Source organism: Melospiza melodia, chromosome 11 (assembly GCF_035770615.1).
Source record: "Melospiza melodia melodia isolate bMelMel2 chromosome 11, bMelMel2.pri, whole genome shotgun sequence".
Classification (NCBI taxonomy): domain Eukaryota; kingdom Metazoa; phylum Chordata; class Aves; order Passeriformes; family Passerellidae; genus Melospiza; species Melospiza melodia.
In genome coordinates this window covers 29,172,522-29,195,226 of record NC_086204.1, presented here as the reverse complement: position 1 = coordinate 29,195,226, position 22,705 = coordinate 29,172,522, and the positions used below count along the sequence as shown (strand labels likewise).

General features: G+C 42.4%; 1 protein-coding gene across 3 annotated transcripts in view; it reads right to left on the bottom strand.

Annotated features, from left to right (window-relative positions):
* PATJ (PATJ crumbs cell polarity complex component) overlaps positions 1-22,244 on the bottom strand; it is a 143,796-nt gene extending 121,552 nt beyond the window's left edge. For 2 of the 3 annotated variants that reach the window (XM_063166236.1, XM_063166238.1), the window contains exons 1-11: positions 22,185-22,244; positions 16,337-16,396; positions 16,088-16,254; positions 14,366-14,548; positions 12,921-13,060; positions 10,937-11,129; positions 9,086-9,214; positions 7,084-7,296; positions 4,323-4,425; positions 3,459-3,547; positions 2,061-2,199 (exon numbers count right to left, since the gene is read on the bottom strand). In XM_063166236.1, the coding sequence (XP_063022306.1) occupies positions 2,061-2,199; positions 3,459-3,547; positions 4,323-4,425; positions 7,084-7,296; positions 9,086-9,214; positions 10,937-11,129; positions 12,921-13,060; positions 14,366-14,548; positions 16,088-16,254; positions 16,337-16,358 (1,378 nt within the window). In that variant the 5' untranslated portion in view covers positions 16,359-16,396; positions 22,185-22,244. Of the gene's footprint in view, positions 1-2,060; positions 2,200-3,458; positions 3,548-4,322; positions 4,426-7,083; positions 7,297-9,085; positions 9,215-10,936; positions 11,130-12,920; positions 13,061-14,365; positions 14,549-16,087; positions 16,255-16,336; positions 16,397-22,131 lie in introns of all 3 variants that reach the window. The other variant, XM_063166237.1, reaches the window with a different exon arrangement.
* Positions 22,245-22,705: the final 461 nt, after the last annotated feature.

The following is a 22,705-nucleotide window of genomic DNA, read 5'->3' as shown; positions in this document are numbered from 1 at the left end:
GCCTGGCCAGAATTAGTGTTTAATACCTCCCCAGGAAACACAATTTAATAAGAATTTCACACAACTGGGCTTAAAGGGAAGTAATACGCGTTTTATAAAACATACCTTTCACATTAAACTTCTAAAGGCATTTCCAGAGTTTAGTCAGAGCCTTAAATTAGCAGTATTTACTTTAGCACCATTATAATGAAGTGCCCATCACCACATCCAAAATAAGCACCTATCTTTGGAATTTAAACTCTTGGAATTTACTTGGCCATTAAACTCTGTTCCAAGGTGAAATCTCATACATCGTATTTCTGCAGGAGTAAAATATGCACGCAAGTCCCGCAGTAAAAAAAAAAACCAAAAAGTGACACAGGACAGACAAAGTGCTGCTCTTTTCCAGCCTCTGTCATAGCAAAACAATGCTTGAGAACCTCAACTCTCAGCTACTCAACCACCTCTGTTCTGGCTTCCTATTTCTGGGAACATGCAAAAGTCACAACAAAGGATGTCTGGTTACAAGGCTTGGACAGAAAAGTAAAACAGAATGGAATATAGGAACTGCTACATTTCTCTCGTTTCCAGGTTGTCTTTAATACTGACACATCTTCAACAATCACAGCAAAATTGCTATTCATTGACAGCCGTAATTTAGAATCCTCTATTACATCTACATGTCTCAGAAACTACAAGGCATAAGGATAATTTATGCTGACTTTAACACAAGCTGTATAAATTCACCCAGAATTCCTGTAGAGGAGCCCAGAAATCTGTGGGGGAATGGAAGGTTCTGGAAAGACCTGCAGCCAAAGTCAGCCAAACCCCAGAGCAGCCCATGCCTTTGTGACCTGCCCCTGTGCCTGAATACCATTTGCTAAAAAAATGCCTTTTCTGAACTCCAGCTATAGGGTCTTTACACTCAAAACACGAGTTCTGATGAAGCTACTGCAGTGCCAAGAGAGGAAACTGCAGCACGAACAGAGATGATGGAAACCAGAAGAATATTATGAAAATACTCTGCAGGAGTCTTAGATGTGTGAGGGCAAGATGATCACAGAATCATTAAGGCAGGAAAAGATCTCTAGGATTATTGAGCCCAGCCATGAAGATGGGTATGACTGAGGTAACACTGATGAGGAGATAAATATGAATTCCCTGCAGGTCCATCTCCTGGTGCTGCTCACCCAGCAGGCCCTGGCAGCAGAGGAGGACGATAAATAAAATTTCTCCCAGGAGAAAACTGCACACCTCAGGTCATCGGTGCAGGACCAGGACCACAAAGAGGAAACACTGAGCTGGAGGCTTTCATTTCTCCAGAGTTAATGAGAGTCACTCCTGAGTACCAAAAGAACTGCACCTCCACTGAATGTAACCTTAAAAATTCCCTCCCCAAACAAAGGGGACCACTGCTGCCTGGAAAAGGACAAATTTTATGCAAAGAAGAAGATCCAGAGAATTACAGACCCTGAGATACCACAGAACCCACTCCCAGCCGACCTGTGGACTGTGGAAAGAGTTGGTTAGATCCAAGAAGCAGATCTTTACCTCAGAAAGCACTGCAGTGCAAAAGCTAAAGATGCTTTAAGCCAACCCATCAGTGTTGAAAATGGATTTACTAGGGTAGCCTTTAACCAGACCCAGAAGAGGCACTGCAAGGTGCCCTATCTACCTGCTTGATGCAGACTCTGCTGCTTTTCATTGTGAAGATTATCCTTCTCTTCTTGTTTTCCCTTATTCCTAGGGGCCACATTAATTTCAGGCCCTACAAAGATTGGAACAAATGGCTGCCCTCTAAAAACAGATTAAAAAAACCCAAATCATATGCTGCAAAATATAAGAAGTATTTACACCACCTCACTAATTCCTTCTTTTTTTTGGTGGGGTGACTACACAGAAGTTTTGCATTGAATTTTCCTCATTTTAGTTTCTTCCCATTCCTCATTTAAGCATCTTCATTTTCTACAGAGCACTATTTAAAAAACTGATGATTATGTGGCGTCCAGTCCTGAACTGTTAAATGAGGTAACTGCAGACTGAGTGAAAAACAAAATCAGCGTCTAGAAAACCAGAATTACCTCTCCCTGAAGGTGTTTCTGAGGGAAGAGCAAAGGAAGGTCTCCTTCTCAGCAAGGTGAGACGCACAGTCTGCCCCGTGTTCCGCAGCGCCTCCACCACCTCTTGGTTGGTAAAGCCCTCTATGTTGACTCCATCAACCTGAAACAAGAAAATTGTACCAAATGACAGTAACTGTGCTGCATTCTCAGGCTGTGCTGTGGAGTATCACAGGCTGTAAGCAACAGCCACGTTATTTAGTGCAGGAATTACAGGGTTACTCTCCCAAGACAGCAGTATTTGCAAAACAATCTCATTAAATCTGTTACATTTCACTGATGAGAATTTATTTCCAAAATGCATTCTAAAAGGAAACACAGCAGTAATTTCTTATTTCTGCTTTCGTGGGGACAACCACAAAACAGAATTTACTAATCTGATACAAGTATGCACAGATTTTTCCTTAATTTTTTTTTTTTTTTTTGCTTACCAAAACCAGCTTGACAAGGACTCTGGATGAAGGTTCCAAGCAGAGTATCCAACCTGGAACTCTGTTCAGTTCATTATCACTGCTGGCTTTCTCACAGATTTCTAACATGCCCCACACAAGCCTCTACAAACAACTGTCTGTATAATCCCCCCTAAACAGCCCAATTCTTACAATATCAGATATTTTAATTTACACCCAAAATACTCTGTTCAGCTCACTGTCAGACCATGCACCAATAGGGCCTTTCCTGCAGATAACAGGTTATATTAATTTTTGCCCTCACAGAGGAGAAGCTGACTTTGGAAGGTCTGGCATGGCACACATTTTAAAAGTAATTTAAAATCATATCTCTATAAATATTATCTCTTAAAACAAAAAGACTGTGGAATTCATTCCTGCTTGTGCTGTGAATGCAAAATTGGCTATTATTCAATTCACTGTTATTCAATGGTTTTTCCATTTTTCTACACATAAAGCTCGGGCTTTTAAACCTAAATTGTGACCATTAACATTTTGATTGTATCCACACTCCAGAGCCATTAAGGAACACAAACAATGTGCCACATCTTGCAGAATCTTAACAATCCTCGAGTCCCATTCAATTCAAGTAGAAGTTAATGCTGCTCATCTTTACTGCAGGCCAAAAGCCAAGATTCTCCACTCTGAAACACTTTAATCCAAATGCTTGCCTCTTTCACAGTTAACTACTATTTACTATTTCTTTGAATATAAAATAATACTTTAGCCACAGCAAGCCAAAGCTCATTTCTGTCACAAGTCTACCTAAACAAACACGAACCTCCAAATTATTTCTTCTGCAAAGCAGAGGAGGTTTAATTAATTTGAGAAAGTCTTTGCTATGTTGTTCTTTTAGCAGAGATGTGAAATGTATTAGCTCTACAGCAATATATAAGCAGAGTATTCTACTTACAGCAACAATTTTGTCATGAACATGAATTTGGCCATTGTGGTCAGCAGCACTCCCAGGTATGATACTTTTCACAAAAATCCCTGAAGGTTCTGTTGGGGAGGGAATAGAAACAAGTCACTGCATTAACCTAATTTGCTTCTTTTCTTATTTAAGGTTTTTAATTCCAGCCTTTTTCACACACTTCCTTCTGCCCATAAAGTGATGATTCTGTAAACCATCACCATCTGCACGCTACCACTCCCACAGCCTGACACAAAACTGAGGATTTCTGGTGGAAAAAAACCCAGCACTGACACAACCACCTGTACACTGACCTCAAATATTTTCCTTAAAATGGCTCACAAAAGGCCATCTCCTCCGTGGATTCATCCTTGTGCTTACCCAGGCTTTAAACCACAATCACTTAAATCCATGCTGCGTTTGATTTCAATAGCACTAACTAAGCTAAAAGTAAAGTATGTGCTTAAGGACTTTGATCAGGACTTCAATCATCTTACAGCTAAAGAATTTAGTACTTTAAATCTTAATGAAAAAGGATTTTTCCTTAAAAAAAAAAAAGAAAAGAGAAGAGAAACATGGAAATCAGAAAAGCTGTCCTTTGTCATGTTTGCAGTTTGATTATTAGTTCTAACTCCCAATGAGAACAAGGAAATAAAAACAAAGAAAAAAATAAAAAAAAAACCTGAAACACTAACACTTCCCTTTCACAAACTCCCACCAAATACAAGATGCTGATCTGTAATTTGAGTGAATTTCATGTCTTCATTTCCTAGCACAGGCAGGAGCCATTCATTTTCCCCATGGTCAATAAAGGGTATTTGAGAAGCCCCTGATCAACATTTCCCTAAATCCTGTACAACTCACCTAGATCACATGCGCCAGCATATCCAACAATTGTTATTCCCAGGCTTTGCCCATTCTTTTTTATAAGTTCAACATCATAGGTGTCAAAAAAGTTGTCATTATCCTATAAATAAAGCACAAGTTAGTAAAAAATTATCATAATTTCCCAGTGCCATTACAATATTGCAGGTTAATTAAGACCTTCAGAAGTGAGAAGTGATTTTGTTTTTCCTTTTGTTTAAATGCAATGTAAATTCATTTGTAAAGTCCCTACAAAGCTGGCTCTGGGATGTCTGTGCAACTCTCCTGTGAGCAGTAAAAATCAGAACTGCAAGGCAAGAGTTCAAACGGGGAACAGTAAAGACACTGGTGAGACCAAAAGAGAAAAACAATCAAGCACATAAATCTGGGATTGCAAGGGATAAATTGAAATACACAGAGTTGTTTTCTTTCTGTAATCAGATACAGAGCAATGAGATCAAAAAGAAGATGATGAGAGTAAGGTCTGTTGAAGTGATGAAATCAAGAGGGATCCCGCCGCTGCCAACAGCAAAAAAGGGACTGGGAAAACGGAAAACATTTCATAAGGGAGTGAAAAAAGAGAAGTTCAATCAAATGCTTGCCAAGCATCAGCTTTGGAAGGACCCCTATGAAAAGCAGCCATACCCATTTCACTCCTCAATGCAGGGAAATCGATGGGCACTGTCTCCTTATCACACAAACCTCCCTCCACCAGCACAGTCATTAAGCTCATTAAATGCCTTCCAACTGCCTTGCTCCATACGAGGCTGATGGAGATGAAGATAAGTTTGGGTGCTGTCACTTATCTACAGCAAACAAGCCCAGAGCAGCACCTGGAGTGGAGCTGCGGCCTTGAGAGCCTGGAGGAGCTGCTTTCACCATCAAAAACTCCTCAGAGTCACTGCTCCGGCTACAAACATCTCTCTCTCTAAGTGACACTCCTGCTAGCATGCAAAATAATTGAAATGAAGTCCAGAAAAATCAAAGTGCAAAGTCCTAAATACAGTCAGCACAAGCTGGCTGCACCCTGCTGTCACTGTCTTGGACAGTACAAATAATAAGATTGTTTTCTTGTGCCCACACACAGAAGTGGTTTCAGTTATTCTCTACCACAGGAAATTCAAAGCAAATTAAATATAAATATAAAACTGAAAATAACTAACCACCTATTAAAATGGCTTTCTGCTGGTCTGCAAAAAAAAGAGAAAAGGAAAATACTTTCCACTCCAAAGCTCACAGCTAGTGAAAGCACTCATAAACCAGAGAAAAAGTAGATTACAGGGATAAGTTCCATTATAAATCTGACACAAACTGAATGGTGGATCATTGAAATCATCACTAAACTAATAAATACATTCAGATTAACAACTAGTCCTGTTTTTGCAAATTTCTCCTGGCACCAGGAAGAGGAGTTTCTTCAGATCTACACATGAAGGCACTATTTAGTTCAGAAATGATTTTTCCCCCCTCTAAACTGCATAGCAGGAACAGGAAGGACACTGAAAAGACACAGAAAGAATCACATTTTAGAAAAGCTGCAGCATTTACAGTGCTCAGGGCTGATCAGTGGCAACAGGAAGAGAGAAAAACAGAATTGTGTGGAGGAAACACAACTATGACCACTACCAAAAAAATAAATTTATTTTTCCCCTAATATGGGCCCTGGAAAATATGATCCAGTCAGGAAAGAAGGGCCTCATAGCAATGCTGATTCCCTTGGAGAGCCTCTTGTGAAATATTGGAGAATCCCTGTGTTCAGACTGCAGCCTTAGGGATGCAGATCACCCCTCCCAGCTCCTGGACCCTGCACCGATCCCTCCTGGGGAACCCTGGGGAGAAAAGGAGCTCGAGAAGGACCCAGAATCCTTTCCCAGGGGTGTAAAACACAAATCTGCCTCTGCCTCTGCAGGGACTGTGCCCAGCGAGCAAAGGGGCGAGTTCGGAGCAAAGTGACTTCCACTCTGACCTTTAAAAACAGTGCTTCAAAAAAAAAAAAAAAGAAAAAAATCAAAAAAACAGCTCTCTCCACTCATATTCAAGAAACCAAACAAGAAAGAAAAGGCTACTCAGATTCTACACCTAAATCTAAGCAGCACAGTAGCAGCAGATGGTACACAAGCACAGCTTTGTTTATGTTTCGAGACCTACTGTACACTTAGTGTAGCATTTGTTGATTTTAATTACTCAAAACTGAAAAGAATGACTTCAAAAACAAGAGACTTTGATATGACCATGATAAGATTTGCTAAAACAAGTTTCAAAATTTTTAGATATATTTCCTATCACAGGCAGTAGCGTAGACTATGAAAACATTACACTTATGTTTCATAAAAAGATGATTGTGCTGAATAATTCTGGTGTGGCTCTCTGGATTTCAGACTTAGGGAAATTCACAGTCCAGTTTTAAATCCACTTACAAATGATTGATTAGAAAAAATGCAACGAGCTAGGAAGAAGAACTGAAAGTACCACTTATCGATAACGTTTATGGTCTTGGTAATTAAATCAGCCACTCTGAAATAAATTCTGTAAAGCTGGTCATTCCAATCCCAAGATTATAGGTATTAATAAGATAGAGGAAAAAGGGGAAAGTTATAGAAGGCAGAGCTGCAATAATGACCACTTAAACACAAGCATATATCTGGAAACTCAAGAGAGGAGAAGCACTTTAGGGCTCAAGAACTCTCTGTTCTCTCCTTCCTTTCTGATCACAAGCCACAAACACACTTAAAAACGTCCCAGGGAAGCAGCAGATACTCACATTTCCATTTGGAAGGGAAGGCAGTGTGCTGACTGGCCAGCTGAGGGGAGCTGGGGGAGCCTCCATGAATTCACACTTGGGCTCCCTGGCCACGATCATCCTGACAGAATTCCCACAGTTCCTGAGCACTTGGGCCACCTGCTCGCTGCTCATGCCCTGCACGTTGGTCCCTCCAATCTGCAGGATGTGGTCTCCCGTCCGCAGCCTCCCGTCCTTCAAAGGCAAACCGAATGGCAGAAAGTGTTTCCAGCCCGTGCACAAAGTATCTGTTCCACCACAAAGCCGAAACTGTGCGCAGGGGCATCCCCACGGCCATGAGAACCAATGTGAGAAAATGCCAGGAGAAATGACCACCGTGGCAACATTTTAAACAACTCAAGGACTTGCTTGCACAGTTATGGGCTGTTTTTCCCACTGTTTTGCTCATTTAGGAGAAAACAGGCAGCAACAATGTTTTATAATCTCACAGATTGCTGTGTGTTCTGTTTCACAGAATACTCCTCGTCAGGTAGGAGTTAGAATATAAGCACAGCGTTTTGATTTAGGAGTTTTTGACAGAGTTCTTCCCTCATACTTCTATATTCTCCAACTTCAGTGAGTAAATCCACTGAAGGTAACAAGACTCCACACAATCCATTTTTTACCTGATAATTATGATTTATGACCTACACCATCGTTCCCATCACAAGCAGGAACTTCTAGCACCAAATTCTCAGCTGGTATTGATCAGCACAGCCCCACCACCTTTAGTGCACTGATTTATACAGCAATCACAGAGTTATTCTCAGAACCAACTCAAACTCATTTACAAACTCATCCAATTTTAGCATGTACATGCCTCATTATTTCACATGTTCTTAATGATGTCTCATTCAGCTGAGAATGATGTGGTGAGCTCTTAGCTTACATGCTTCATAGCCAAAACACTTTATTCCTTACAGCAAAACAGGTGCTAGACAAAAATTTAAAATATACTCATTTATACACAGCAGGTTCTGAGGGAGATGGTTGAGAAAAAGCCAACATTTTCCAATAAAGCTCTCCAAATTCCCAGCTTTTATTCCATCCTGTACTAGAGGAGCTACTTTTGCCTCTCTCTTTTGTCTGCAGGGGCTCTGGTCCTCAGATATTTTAACTTATCAGGACCAAATTTGATTGAAAAATCTGAATCTGTTTGGTTACTGCAAGTGTTCTAGCCCTGAAATGCAGCAATACTTAGCACTGAATTTCTAAAGACAAACAATCAGGGGAGCAAACTGTGCAACTTCAAAAGGATCTGCACCAAACCTAAGCGTGTCCCTGAACTACTGGTCAGGCTGCAAGGCAGGGATCAAACTCCCCTCCACTGAAACCCACTGAAAATATTAAAAATATTTTCAATCTCTAAACTGAATCTTGCATTGCAGTGACCTTGGTTGGGCAGATTTTCTTGCCTGAGAATTCACTTGGAGAGTTTGTCCCCATGGGGTGTTGCAAAATGTGCCAAATTCTACAGAGAATTTGTCCTGACCCAGACTGACCAAGGGCCGAAAATACCAAATTATCAGGCAACTTTTCAGAATTTTTGCACGTTCAACAATGTCACAAAAGCCAAATCTTGAAACCCACTGAAAATAGGACATTTTCAATCTCTAAACTGAATCCTGCATTGCAGTGACTTTGGGAGGGCAGATTTTCTTGCCTGACAATTCACTGGGAGAGTTTGTCCCCATAGATGTTGCAAACTGTGCCAAATATCAGGCAACTTTTCAGAATTTTTGCACGTTCAACAATGTTACAAAAGCCAAATCTTGTCTGAGGAACAGCTTAATTTATATCAGGTGCTGACTTTTTCCTCAATCATACCTTCAACCTTTATTTATTTATGAAGCACGTGCTGGCATTCAGACTTTGATGCTACCAGCTTCCCTTTGTTGAAGTATATTAGTTTATTTTAAGACTGTCAGAAGCGGTTAATTACACTTTGCAATCAAACAAGAAGTGACATAATATAACAAATTACCCGATCTGCTAATCCCCCAGGAACAATCGTTCTTACAACTACTCCACTCGACTTTCCTCCTACAATTCCAAAGCCTAATCCCGAGCCATCGTTAATCAGCTCAACGTCTTCGACGTGGCCCCAGTGAATCTGCAATTAATAAAAACAGGAGATTTTAATTTTGACCATTTGATTGTTAACGTTTCACGTGCAGCGGGGAGGAGAATTAATCAGAGCGGTTTTCTGTCTCCACCCCACAGGCTGGAGGATCTGTGGGATTCTGTTCACTCAGCTCCATTTCCTCGTAAACACGCAGTGGGATTTCTCTCATCTGTTTCTGAACACGCATTTCTTTCTGTCCTCCACTCTCAGGGTAACAGGATACCAGGGGGAAAAAAAAAAAAAGGCTTGACTAAGAAAAAGCAATTTTAAGGTTTTCCTGCCAAAATGAAAAGCATCCTTTTGGTTTTTTCATAAATCCAGAGTACTGCAAACAAGAGGGAAAAACAGAGGCAAGGAGCTTGCACTGGCCCGGCTTTCACTCAGCCTTGCCCAAATTCTCATTTCTGTTATTTCACTTACACACTCTGAACACCCCCATTCAGCACTGAATTAATAGCACAGCACAATATTCTGCCATACTGGATTGGAAGCAAATTTCTAAGCTACACTCCACCATGACCTTATGTTCTACAAGACAATCTGAAAATAACAAAGCTGTTAAGCAACCCAAACCCAGCCAATGTTTCTGTCAGATTAATATCTCATACAGGCCCAAATGGAGCAAAGTAGGCAGATTTAAGTCTTCTGCGAATAAAGGATTTATTAGCATACTGAAAATCTTTGCCAAAGCCAGTTAAATATCATAAAAGAAGTTTAAAGACCCCCTGCAGAGATATATATTTGTATTTTATTTTGTTAGTCTGTTCAGTGCAGATCTTTCAATGAAAAAGCAGTTAAAATTTAATTCTTTAAAATTTTCAGCGCAATAAACAATATTGATTATCCACTAAAACCTTCAGATTTCACTACCTCTGTAATAATCATGAGGGAAATAATTGCTAAGAATAAGGAAAAACACTGCTTTTACCCAGATTTTCATCAGAATCTACTAGCATAATAAATTCAGATTCCAATATTGCAATCCCTGGATTTAGGTGTGCAGTTTGTCCGAATTCAGGGAAGCCACCTGGACCATATGGGTGGAACACAGATGGAAGTTCAGCCCTGGTTTATTACATGTCCCAGTGACAAGCTCTCCTTTGTCACAAAAACAAAAGGCTTCCCAATCACTGAAATTTGCAGATGGAAAAAAAAACAAAAAACCAAAAAAACCCAAGCTGATAAATAAACAGGGATTGAGAGGTTCTTTAACAGATAAGTTGTGTTTGTTTTTTAAAACAAAGACAAGGCTTTTTTTGGTGTGAGCAGTGCCAGTTTAAATTGGTTGGGCTGTTCCAAGCAGTGCTCATGGCAGGTTATGTTTACTCTCTTTTAAGAGGTAATCAGAGCATCTTTAATTGCTGAGCACAAGTAGGTTTCAGCTGGGTATTCTCATAAAATGCTCCAATCAGCCTGTGCTGAACAGACCCTGCTGATAAGAATATGGTGATCCACTAAAGCTTCTGCTATCCCATAAAAACCCAGGATCTGTTTTATAACAACTCCACCACACAGATTTGCAATGGAAGCTCTGTGCTTACTGTGTGGTGACTCTAAATGAAATGTCATCACACACAAAATCTGATTAAAGGAAAAAATCCCTCTTGATAACACAAACCCTTCAGAGCCACGGGAGAAAAAAAAAATAATTAAAGAATAAAAACGCAGCCCAGCTCGAAATCTGATTTGGACAGTATTGCAAGAACTCACAGTCTCAGGTGGATTTACATCACTGAGCAAGGCAGCTCTGCTGCTCCCCTGAAGTGGCTCCCGAGCCACCACCAGATGCAGGGATCCTGTGGATTGCTGGAGGAGGGCAATGGCGTGCTGATGGGAAATGTTCTGATCCAATGGCGTGCAATTAATGGCCAGTATGTGGTCATTTTCCCTCAGTCTTTGATCCCTGAACAAAACATTGAAAGCAATTTTTTAATGCAGCGCAGTGACTTCACGTCAGGCTCCTGCAACTGAAATGTGAACAGGAAAAACACACAGTCCTGCAAGGTTAAATGTTTATGTGCTTTAAAAATCTGCTTATTAGGGTGCCCTCACCAGCTTACACACTCCATTCTACCCACACTGCTCCAAACTGCCCAGCCACATTTTGCTCCAGCTTTGTCATGGCACAGAAATTTGCTCACTTCTTTACTCTGCTTCTGTGCAAAATTTATTTGCAGTTCCCTTATACTTTCTTGATTATATTGAACTACAAAGCAGAAGAAAGTATTTCTGTAGTTACACAATAAAGTAGGAACTATTCTTCATTATGTTTAGCACTACATGATGCCATCTCTAAGAACCCACAACTCAGGCTTTGATGCTGTTTTGTATCACTATTTATTCTAAAGATTGATGTGCTGCATATTTATATTTTACTTAAAATTTATAGTATCAAGCTTCAGACGTGAAACTTTCTTGGAGCAACACGCAGTTCAGTTGCTACCTTGAGATAATATAAATTTCACAGTTAATTCACCCCAGTGATGAATTTAGATTTGTGACAAGAGAGAAACCATCACTCATCTCCTTTGTTAAATATTCATTCTGAGCACGAGACCAAACTGTTACATAGACAGACACTGCCTTCAAAGCTCTGTAGGAATCCAAAAAAGTCTCCAGGAGATCTTGTCTCAGAAGCAAAACGGGAAGCATGCTGGGGAAATTTATAAACTCCCAAACAATGTAACTGCACATCTTAACTAAGGCATTTGAAACTTCCTTTTTGTCGTGCCACGTTTAAGACGTTTCCCAGAAATCACTTTCTTCGAGCACTAACCATATTTCAGATTCTCTCATCAAAGAAAGTGAGCAGCAGGTCATCAAATCCTAAAGTGAGATATTCACCCTCCTCTGACATCCGGATCAGTCCATCTGTCTCCACTTTGAAAGAGCCTTAATATGCTTTTCTTTAAGAGTTCTCTGGTGTGTTCTCTGCGGGCCCATCGCCATTATCATTCCAACCTCTCCCCACTCTTTTTGTCATCCTGCGTTGGCACTTCCTGACATGTGTTATTTAAAAAGTGACACCAATGACTTGAAATCTAGACACATTTTTCTTGAGACATAATTCCAAGCACTGCGTTTGTCTCGTGCCAACTCTTGTGGTTTTACAATCGCGTTTTATTTTTAAAGGATTGCTCTGTCTTTTGTTGTTGGGTGAAAACCCACAGACAATACAGGAAGAAACTGCCTGAAGCCTCGATTCTAGGATGACATCTGTGCAGGGATCTGTTGGGAGGAGTGGATCTAAATTTACACAGGAAACAAACAGTAAAACCAACTACAAATAGGGCATTGTCAGAGGCACATAAATAAAGGGAAAAAAATTAAATATTTCAGTGACACAATGCATAAAAATGAAAACGGAATCTAATTTTTATTTTCTTTGTTTTCTTTTCTGAGTTTTCTTTTGGTTTTTTAATCAGGACTCAAGATTCTCCAAAGTGAGTCATGATTTCTGGAAATTCCATTTACGAATGGCTCAGAAATTTAAAACTCATCTGAAAACCTGATCCTCAAAACATGAGTCCCTTTCAGCTGAAAAGCCAGAACTCAAGATACCACCACCACCACCAAAATATCCCACCAGATAACCCAGACAAACATGTTATTCTGATTGAGTTTTCAACCTGAAGGTCATGACTTTTCCCTCCACGGAAAATACAATTTTCCAGCACAATTATGAAGATCTCACCTGTCAGCTATGCTTCCTGGCTGGACTTCCTTGACAAAGATACCAGCTTCTCCCAGGCTGGGATTTTTAAGGGCAACCACGCTGAATCCAAGCCCTCCAACAGAAGGTTTATCAATCGTTATTGATTCTATTTGTCTCCCCTAATAAAACAGAAGATAAAATGATTTACTAATTTTCAATGCAACAGAATGAGCTAGTTGAAAATTTATGAATGCTGGGAGAATTATTCCCCTCCTAAGACTAAACAAAGGCAAAATACTGAATATGTTATTTCTATAAAAGCTCCTCCATTTATTATTTTTAATATGGCAACGTATTGGATATGCAAGCACTCTGAGGTTCTGAAACCTCAGGGAATTTAAGAGCTGCTTTCACACTTCATTCACATTATGAGATGAATTCCAAACTGGATGAAAACTATGAACGAAGTGCTGTCTAGAGCAATATATTTGGGATTTCTGGAAATGCTGTATGGCTAAACTAAATTACTTGTCTTTTGGCTCCCCTTGCTTTTAATGCTGATTTTTAGGTGTGCATTCAAAAGGCTGCAGCTTTTAAATAAAGAAAATAATTTCCTCGCCCTCCCTGCAGCTTCACACTTAATGCTAAAAAAAGTTTGCTTTTGCAACTGCCTGCTTTTCAGTTCTAATACAAAACTGCTGGGGTTGTTTACTGGGAAATATTGCTGGGAGAATGCACTGCTATCACAGCTCTTTTACTCCAAATAAGGTGCAGCCTTTACTGCTAAATCTTATCTCTGATGAGTTAATGACACACTAATGAGAAGAGTAATGCTCAAAATATTACAGCTACATTAAGGTAGTCAATTAGCAACAGTTACTTAATACAGAAAGGCATGACTAAGCAATTAAATTAATGGCTCAAAATAACAGAGAACAATACATTTGTGGTGTAAATGCCAATCCCACATGGGTAGATGTCTGCACCTGCAAAAATTCTTAAGGAATTTGGTACATCTGCATCTGCCTGGCAATGTTAAGACATAATAAATAAAGAGTTAAATAAAATATTGCATGCTAGGTTTTTTTAATCCTTTGCACTGTTCATAAAGTTGGTACATTTCCAATTTAAAATGTACTTGATAAACAAGTGCCTCCATCAAAACAACTTTCTGCTGAAAATGTCCATTTTCAATTAAGTGTCATCAAATACCAAAAATGTTTTCTGGCAGCTGAAACTTCCTTACTACGTTGGTGCGTTTGGTAGAAAGTAAAACAGAAAATTGGCAATGGAAGTTAAAAAAACAAAACAAGCCACCAAGCCACTTCCTATTGCTGACATTATCTTCCAGAGGGAAAAGTTCTCAACACTTCTACTCTCTCCTGGTTAGGAGGCACCATGCTTCCAGACACACAACAAAAAAAAGCAGAGTGAAATGCTCCAAAATGAAGAAAAGTTTGGTTCACTAAACCTTAGAGCCTTACCTTTGCCATTCGCTGGATGATCATGTTAAATTCATTAACTGGCAGGTTTGGAGCGAAGGCTGATGCCCTGGGTGCAGGTGAAGTGCAAGGTGTCCCAGCAGTGACTGATTTGTCAGCAAACACCAAGAGCCCCCTCTTGGTAAAATCGAAATCCACCGAGCGGTCGGGAGGCATGTAATTGAGCTGTTGAGAATGAGCAGAGGTGTGGAACAGCTACTGAAAACAAAAGGAGGGTTTTCCACAAATACCATTTTATGTGCAGGCTGCCCAAGGAGCAAAAAAACCTGTGTTCACATTTGCCCATTCACACAAATATAGTCACCTGTATAAATCAGGCAGTGTTAATACATAATCTCTAACCAAGCTACCCTATAAAATTTAAATGTTTTTCAGGAGTTCCCTGAATGTTTCAGCTGTGTTTCTACTCCACTCATTTTTCTCTGTTTCTTTCATGCTTCTCCTCTGCCCTTTACCCTCTTTTCACCCTGGTATTCCAGAAACAACACATGCAAAAGCACCAAACCCTAAAGAGGCTCTCAAGCACTGCTGCAACTGTTAGGGAAACCTGTATAAAACTTTTGGCACAAAAATTCAAGTGTTTTGAGTCATTCAGGAGCCTGAGGCCTGGTTTGTATTATCCCCTCCCCAAGGAGAGCCTAGGGTACAAACTACCACTGAACATGTTATCTCTGCTGGAACTTGCACTTCTAGTCCTCACTGATAATGAAGAAATGAAAAATATTCCCAATGTGACAAAACAAACTGGAAAATCCCATCCTGAATGAAGCTGCCCACGCTTATACAGAATTTCAAGAAAACCCAAATTTTCTAGATATGAGAATCCTGAACATTCCAAACACAAACCCCACTGTGTCACAGCCACTTCTTGGATACATTTGCATTTTCATACATTTGTTTAACAGCCTGCAGACGTGCAACCAAGCCTTGGAAGGAAGGGATACAGCATTTCTGGAACTCAGGAAGGATGGATAATGAATGGCACAGCCACCACCAGGCCAGGAACACGTGCAATACACCTGGCAAGGGACACCTTTGTCCCCCTGACACCCACCCTGCTGGTCACTCCCTGGTTTTGAGTTTGCTGATGATTTTAACTTAGCTGCGGGGTGAGACCTGTCCATGCCCATGTGCACAAAATCAAGTGTCACTTGGCTTCACAAACCAAACCACACGAGTTCCAACCTCTGCTGAAGCCAAGTCATTTTAAAACTCGCTTGGGCACAGCTGCATCAGAGCCTGGCAAATCTTCAGGCTGGGTTTTCTACACGTTACTTGCCAAAGCAGGTTAAGCATTCTTGTAAAAATTAACAGGAACTAAGCGATGCTGTCTTTTAGGGAGGAAAAAATGCTGCCAGTGGGCTGATAAACAGCACTTAGCTGCAGTGAAAAACAAAGGATCCCAGTTCCAGCACTGCTCAGGACTCCAAACACTGCAGCTGATGTCTTTTGCAGATGTTTCTTTCCAACACAACCCCGCCTGTCCTGCATCCCTTCCAAAGCACGCTGCCCCATGACCTCCTGGTCGCAAAACCACTTGTCATTTCAGCAGTGCCTCTGCAGACACAGAATGAAGAAAAGGCCCAACACTCACTAGCACCAGGTTACAGCTTATTAACGAGAGCACCCTCGTTAACACACGCTGATCCAAGCTCCGCTGGCCCAGAGTCACCGCCACACCAACAGCAGTAATCTCACACTCACTTGCTCCTTCAGCTGCTTGATGGACTGCTGGAGAGTCAGGATCTGGTTGAACAGGGGGCTCCTGAGGGTGCTCCTGAGGACAGCCAGGTTCTCCTGGTGCTGGGAATCCCTTTTCTCCTGCAGCTTCGCCTGCAGCCGATCCAGGATCTGCAGCACCTGCTGCTTATCTGCACCACAGACAAGGCCAGGTTAGCAATGGAGCTGCCTGGCTCAGTGCTCAGCAAAAAGAATCATTTTCAGACCACCTACCTGCTGCTGGATTTTCTGGCATGTTGAGGGGTGCTTTTGGGATTGATCAGAATAACCTGGCTGAGATTAAAAAAAAAAAAAAAATCAAATTAATTGATGATAGATCGAAACAGATCAGTAACACTTGATAAATGCAATAATACCACGCTAACTACAAGAAATTTCATTAAAAAAATACTACTACCCCTGTTGTTTACCCCAAGTATTTAACAAAGCTCTCAACATAGCCTCATCACATCCAAAATTTTTTCCTTGTTCCATGCGCTTTTCTTTCACACACAGGAAGGAATATGAACAACTCTTCCAAACATAAATAAAAATGCAGGTTATGAAAAAAAAAACTGAAAAGGAAAACTGAAAACTGAGACAGACATGTTCAAGCAAATTATTTTGAATATTGACATTAAAGTTGTGATCTTCACAGATATGCACAGAGCTAAAATCTACCTATAATTTAGAAGATATTTTCCACCTGATCATTTGTAGACAGTATTCGTCAGATCATTTGTAGAGAGTTTTCCAACATTCTGGATGGCAATATAGGTGAAACTTTGTGTTTCCCCATAAAACAGTGAAGTTCACTCATGGGACAGCACAGAATTAAAGCCCAAAATTTGGCATATTAATCCCTGTTCCAACACATTCCTGAGGAAGATCTGTTCTAATCACAGCGTGATATACAACGGGTGAAGGAAGCCTGTTCTCCTGCAGGTGTTTGCCTTTCTCTTTTCTACATACATGAACAGCAAAATATTCTTTTTTAAGCTTTTAAGGAGCAGAATATCCTTTATCAAGCCCCTCCACAGTGCCAAACAGAACAGGTCTCCAACAGGGGCTGAGGCCTAGATGGCAGTATAAAAACAACAGACTTGCAATTAGCAGAGATGATAAATTTGCACCCTTGCTTGCATGTTATTAAGTTGATGTGGAGCCTGTCATTCTGAAATCTATCAAGACAGCTCTACCAAACAAGTTTCCTTCACTTAGTACAAGCTCCTCTGAAAAAAGTCAGCCATTTAACAGCACAATTTACATAATTTTAATTCTATCCAGTTTATAAGTGTGTAATTCCAGAATAATATATTTGGAATTATTTCGGAACAAGACTAGCCATATTTCTCTCTATATATAAAAGCTTATTATTTATTTTTCAGTCTTGCAGTTCAAGAGGAGCAAGGGGCACGTGGTGAATGTGACACCAGGGCCAGCACATTCCAGGGGCTCTCTCCCAGCAGGACCTCTGACCCTTTCAGCCCTGACACTCTCTCTGCTCTCACTGAAAACACCTGGAATTCTGGGAGGACGCTGTTCTATTTACCAAAATATTAATTATGCAGGTGAGCAGCATTCCTTCTCCTGCAGAGTCAGGTTAAGTTGATTTACCTAATTGGAAAAAAAAAGAAGTGGATGGAGGCGTGTCACAAACCACAATTTCAGATTTATGCACCCTTTCCTGTGCACATGCCAGCAGCTCTGGCTCCTTCAGGAATTCCTGCAGAGCTCGGTGCCTTTGTGTGGTTTCCACCCAGGGCCAGGCAGAACGAGCCTCTTTGCAAGACTCCTAACAGATTTAGGAGCTCATTTTAAATCAAACTCGTAGCAAGAGTTGAAGCAGCAGAGCCACACAACCCCCTGAAAGATTTTCAGGAATGCATCTGCACTTTTGGAAGTGCTGCAGCTTTATTTTCTTTTCCATTCGAAGTAAAACACTTCTGAGAGCACAGCAGCCTTTGATTCTGTGCTGAGAGCTGATTCTGAAGAGCAGATGAAAACACCATTTCCTTACACACTCCTGAGCCTTCATCAAACCCAGAAGACAAAACTTAACCTCCTCGACTGAAAATCCAGCATGAACCCTAACAAATCAGGACAAGGAATATGGAAATTTGTTCTTTCTTCCCCGTTTAACTTCCCTCCATTCGCTCTGCTCCTCTGTTTTTCTACCTCTCATCAGCAGTTAGAAGAGGAAAGCGAGCGAACCAAAAGGAGAAAGGCAAGGAAGATAACTCCTGGGAGGAAAAGTGCCTTGAAACACCTTTAAACCAGCAATGGATTAAACCCAGAGAAGAAATCCAGCATGGCAGGAAATAACCGACAGCACAACCACCCAATAGCCAAAGCCAAGAGGCCGGACCAGCTCCCCAGCCCTCTTTTGTGCATTTATTAATCCCTTTCCATTTTCCATCTGATCCCACAGTGAGCTGGAACAGGGAGCTAAACACTCAGAAAGAATCCTTCACGTTTTGGTGGGGTGAGCTTTGTGCCCAGTCAGCACTGGCAGGAGGGGGACAAGAGGGGACAGGGGACACCTCACAGCAGCACCAAACTGCACCACCAGACACATCCATCCCTAACCCAAAACAGCCTCCAAGTGCTGAGCTAACCATCCTCAAAATTAATTTTTTTTTTTCCTTTGCTGAGGGTGTAACAACAGCAGTTATCCAATGGGGAATGACCTGAGAAAACGAGATTTACATTTAAGGAGAAGAATTATAGGTAAGAGATATTGGCTGCATCGAGGCAGAAGTTCCCTGGAGAAGGAGGTACAAAACAGGAGACTAAAAAAACCAAAGTAAATTTAAAAAAAATAAAGAAAGTTTCAGCTTCTTGCTTGAGCTGCTCCAAGAAGTGTCCCCAAGAGCCACTTGTGCCAGTGGATGCCCAAGTGGATCTCAGCTGATATAACTGAATAACAGTTCAAGTTTACACAGCACTTTGGGGTTCCTCGTGATCAGAGCTGGCCTCCAGACAGCTTGCAATGGTTTTTTAGTGATTTTTTTTTTTTTGGTACAATATGTTAAAACCACACTCAGTATTTCTTTATTCTCTTTTCTTCCATAAGAGAGTGGGAAGGAAAAAATTAAAGCAAACAGCTCCTTCTGGTGTGAAGGGATCCCTGAAAATCCAAACTAATTTAGAGTTTTCAAGTCATGGATAGCTGAGGACTGGTCTCTAAGACCTGCTTTTGGGCACCAGAGAAACTCACAACTCCAGGTATTATTGATCTCACTGTTTAAGAGCCCAAACTATTTATCATTAAACATTTTCCAAACGCACTCTAAGTCCAGGCAGAGTGTCAGCAAACAGTTGATATATTAGAAAGTCCATTCCTAGGCATTAATTTTGAAGAATGATGCAAAACACTTTGGTTTGTCCTGTTAAAATCAGTTAGTGCACTCCAGATCCCAGCTCCAGTCTCCAACTCCTATGGATGCTTATTCATCCTGCTGGAAACCTCAGTTCAACATTTATGTCACAACTTCCAGCACAACCATAAAATCATCGAGAAAATTATGGATTTCAGGAGGTTGAGGGCTTTGTAACCCAGGACAGCATCCAACTGGGGTTCCACTGTCTTCACTTCTGAGAGCTGACCCCAACACATCCGAGGGAGTGGGAAAGCTTCAGAAGGGTTTGTACGGAATCCCAAGACTTGGATCTTCTTCAAAAGCAGCACAAGGGAAGAGGAATTCCCCCATGCTGGTGCCAGCAGAGGGTCATCAGAAGAGCTGAAAGGTTTCAGTCTTCCATTGCCATCACCCCCCTGCCACTTGCATGGAGATGTTCAGCCCTGGCACATCCCAGAGCCAGAGGGGAGCACGGCATCCCAACATCCCACAGCAGCCTTGACAAACAGCTGCCCTCCACAAAGGGCTGCTGGAAGCTGCAAACTGAGGCTTTGCTGCTGGAGGAGGGCACAGTTCAGCCAGCAGAGATTCTTCTGCCCCCTTTTCCCCACCTACCCACAGCCACCTCTGCCCCACATCCTTTAACTGAGCCTCCAACAACCTGCATCCCTCCAAGAAAAGTCCAGCCTTATGGGATGCTCTCCCCACTCAGCCTGGCTGGAAACTTTGGGGATATTAATGCCCACAAGTGCCTGACTAACTGCTGCTGCTTCTTAAAGGCTTCTAACACCACCAGCCTCAGCAGCCAAAGGGCTCATCCCAATCCAAAGTCACCTTTCTGCACTAATGCAGTTGGAGTTCTTCCTGGCCCTGTTATCGTGAGTGACTAACACAGTGCATATCATCCTCCTCATCACAGAGACCTCTGACTCGGAAAAATTGAGTTTAAAAGTTGATAAAAGCAAAAGCAAGGGAAACCAGCATTTGTTAGTGTGATCTTAATCCTAAATTGTCCTAACATGCCATCAGCTGAACTTCAGATACCCAAAATTTTATAGTTTGCACGCCATCAAGTGACTCCATACTGTGAAAAACCACTATTCTAACATGTGTTTTGCTCAGTTTTACTTATACTGTACAGAAAAATTCAGTCAGACCAAGCACAGCACATACACACCTTTCCTCTGAAACCACCTGTACTCTGTGCAACGCTGCAGGATTTACAAAAATGCTGTTGAGCACACACTGAGTGCTCCAGGCACTTGACAGAAGGAAAAAAACTGAATAGTTCTGTGAGTACCTGAACACTGATACACCACACATCTCCAAGGTGTAGTGGGTCACAGCTAAATATTGTTGAAAATAAAGAAAATACTGTGTGGGCAGGCTGAGTTTTACACATGATTAGTGACTACAGGAGGAGGAAAGTGAAGAAAACACAGCATTCTGCACCTGTGATTACCAGTCTCAGTGCAGATCAAGAGGAGCCTCACTCACTCTGCAGGCGTGGGAGCTTTAGCAAGCAGAACCTGAATTCCTGTGGACTTCAGCCTCCAGGGAAGCGCCGGTGTGGGTTCTCTGCTGTCTGACAGAAGTTAGAGCTCATGCCAAAGCTGCTTTCCACCAGGCAGAAACATGGTCTCAGAAGCCTGTTCTCATGGAAAACTCATTCCCAGCACCTAAATGTTGTCATTCTCAATAAATCCTAGGTACTTTGATGACAGTGTGCACAACTAACAAATCACAGGGAACAGAGCTGTTAGACGTGGAACCACGCTGAACTTCCAAGGGTCACAAATCACAAAGGAATGCGGAAGAACTGTGTTCCCATTAACCACCCGTAAACAAAGTAAAAACCTGCTCTGCTAAGAATCCCTGGGCTGACAGGCCCTGGATGGGAAGTGTTGCAACAGGTGTGTGTTACTGCCCTGCTCTCCTCCCCCTGTGCCAGCCTTCCTGAGCAATGGGAACTGTTTGCACAACAACACAGCACCAGGATGGCTCCAGTGCCATGGAGAGCCCTTGGCTGCCATGAGGAGTCACAAAGCCCTGCCCTGTCTATACCAGGCTCTCAGGGACTTGTTGAGGTCCCCGGTGCCAGAAGGGATTTCACATGGGAGCTCTGGATGAGTGCGGGCTGGTGTCCTGGCCATGGCTAGACTGGCCAAGCTGCTGTTCGCAGGAGATGGTTGGAAACCCTTTGAGAATTCCAGCATGGGTCAGGTTGGAAGGAAACACAGCTGGGTAATCTGGTCCAACCTCCCTGCTGAAGCAGGGCCATCCCTGAGCACAAGGCACAGGATTGAGTGCAGATGGTTCTGGAATGCCCCCAGTGAGGGAAACTCCACACCCACTCTGGACAATCAATTCTCTGCCATCCTCACAGGAAAAAAGTTCATCCTCACATCCAGCACAACTTCCTGAGCATCAGTTCCTACCCACCGCCTCTTGTACTATTGCTTGGCACCAGCGGGCAGAGCCCAGCTCCATCCTCTCGGCAGGTCGCAATACTTGTCACACATAAACACAGGTTTTATCCCTTTTATATTTTCACGCACACATATCACCCGGTGATCCAAAGGGGAATTCACCCCTAGTCCACGCCGACCGCCCATGCCCCCCTCCCACCCCATCCCACCCCAGCCATGCCCGGGGCGGCCGCGGTACCTGCGGGCGGGCTGCGGGGAGCTCGGGGAGCGGGGATGGCCGGCGGCGCTCACCTGGGCGGAAGGGGAAGCGAGGGGCGCTCCCGGCTCACCTGCGGCGCAGGAAGCCGGGGCGGCGCGGCAGGAGAGCCGCCTCCCGAGGGACGGCCGGGCCCGGCCCCTCCCGGCCCCGCGCTCCGCCGGACACGGGCTCCGGCCGCCGCGGGAAGTGCAGCGCTTGCGGCTCACAGCCGAAATTCACTTTCGAGTCTGTTTCCAGGTGAGCCTGACCCGCCGTGGCTTGGATCTGCCTCCAGCCTCCCCAGTGAAGGCGAACCGCGTGTGTAAATATTAAAGAAAAGCTTATTTTTCACTTATTTGCAGCGCATCGGTGTCCAGCCTCAATGATACTCTGTGATTCTGTGTTTTGAACTCCCTACAGAGCCGGCTTGGTGTGAGGGCTCTGCTCCCTTTGGACACAGGGGTGTAGATTCAGGTGAATCTAATATGGGTAAAATAATATTTTTATAATAATATGCCCTTCACAGCCTCAGCAGTGCAGCCCCCACCACTTCACAAAAAGGAATGGCAAAAAA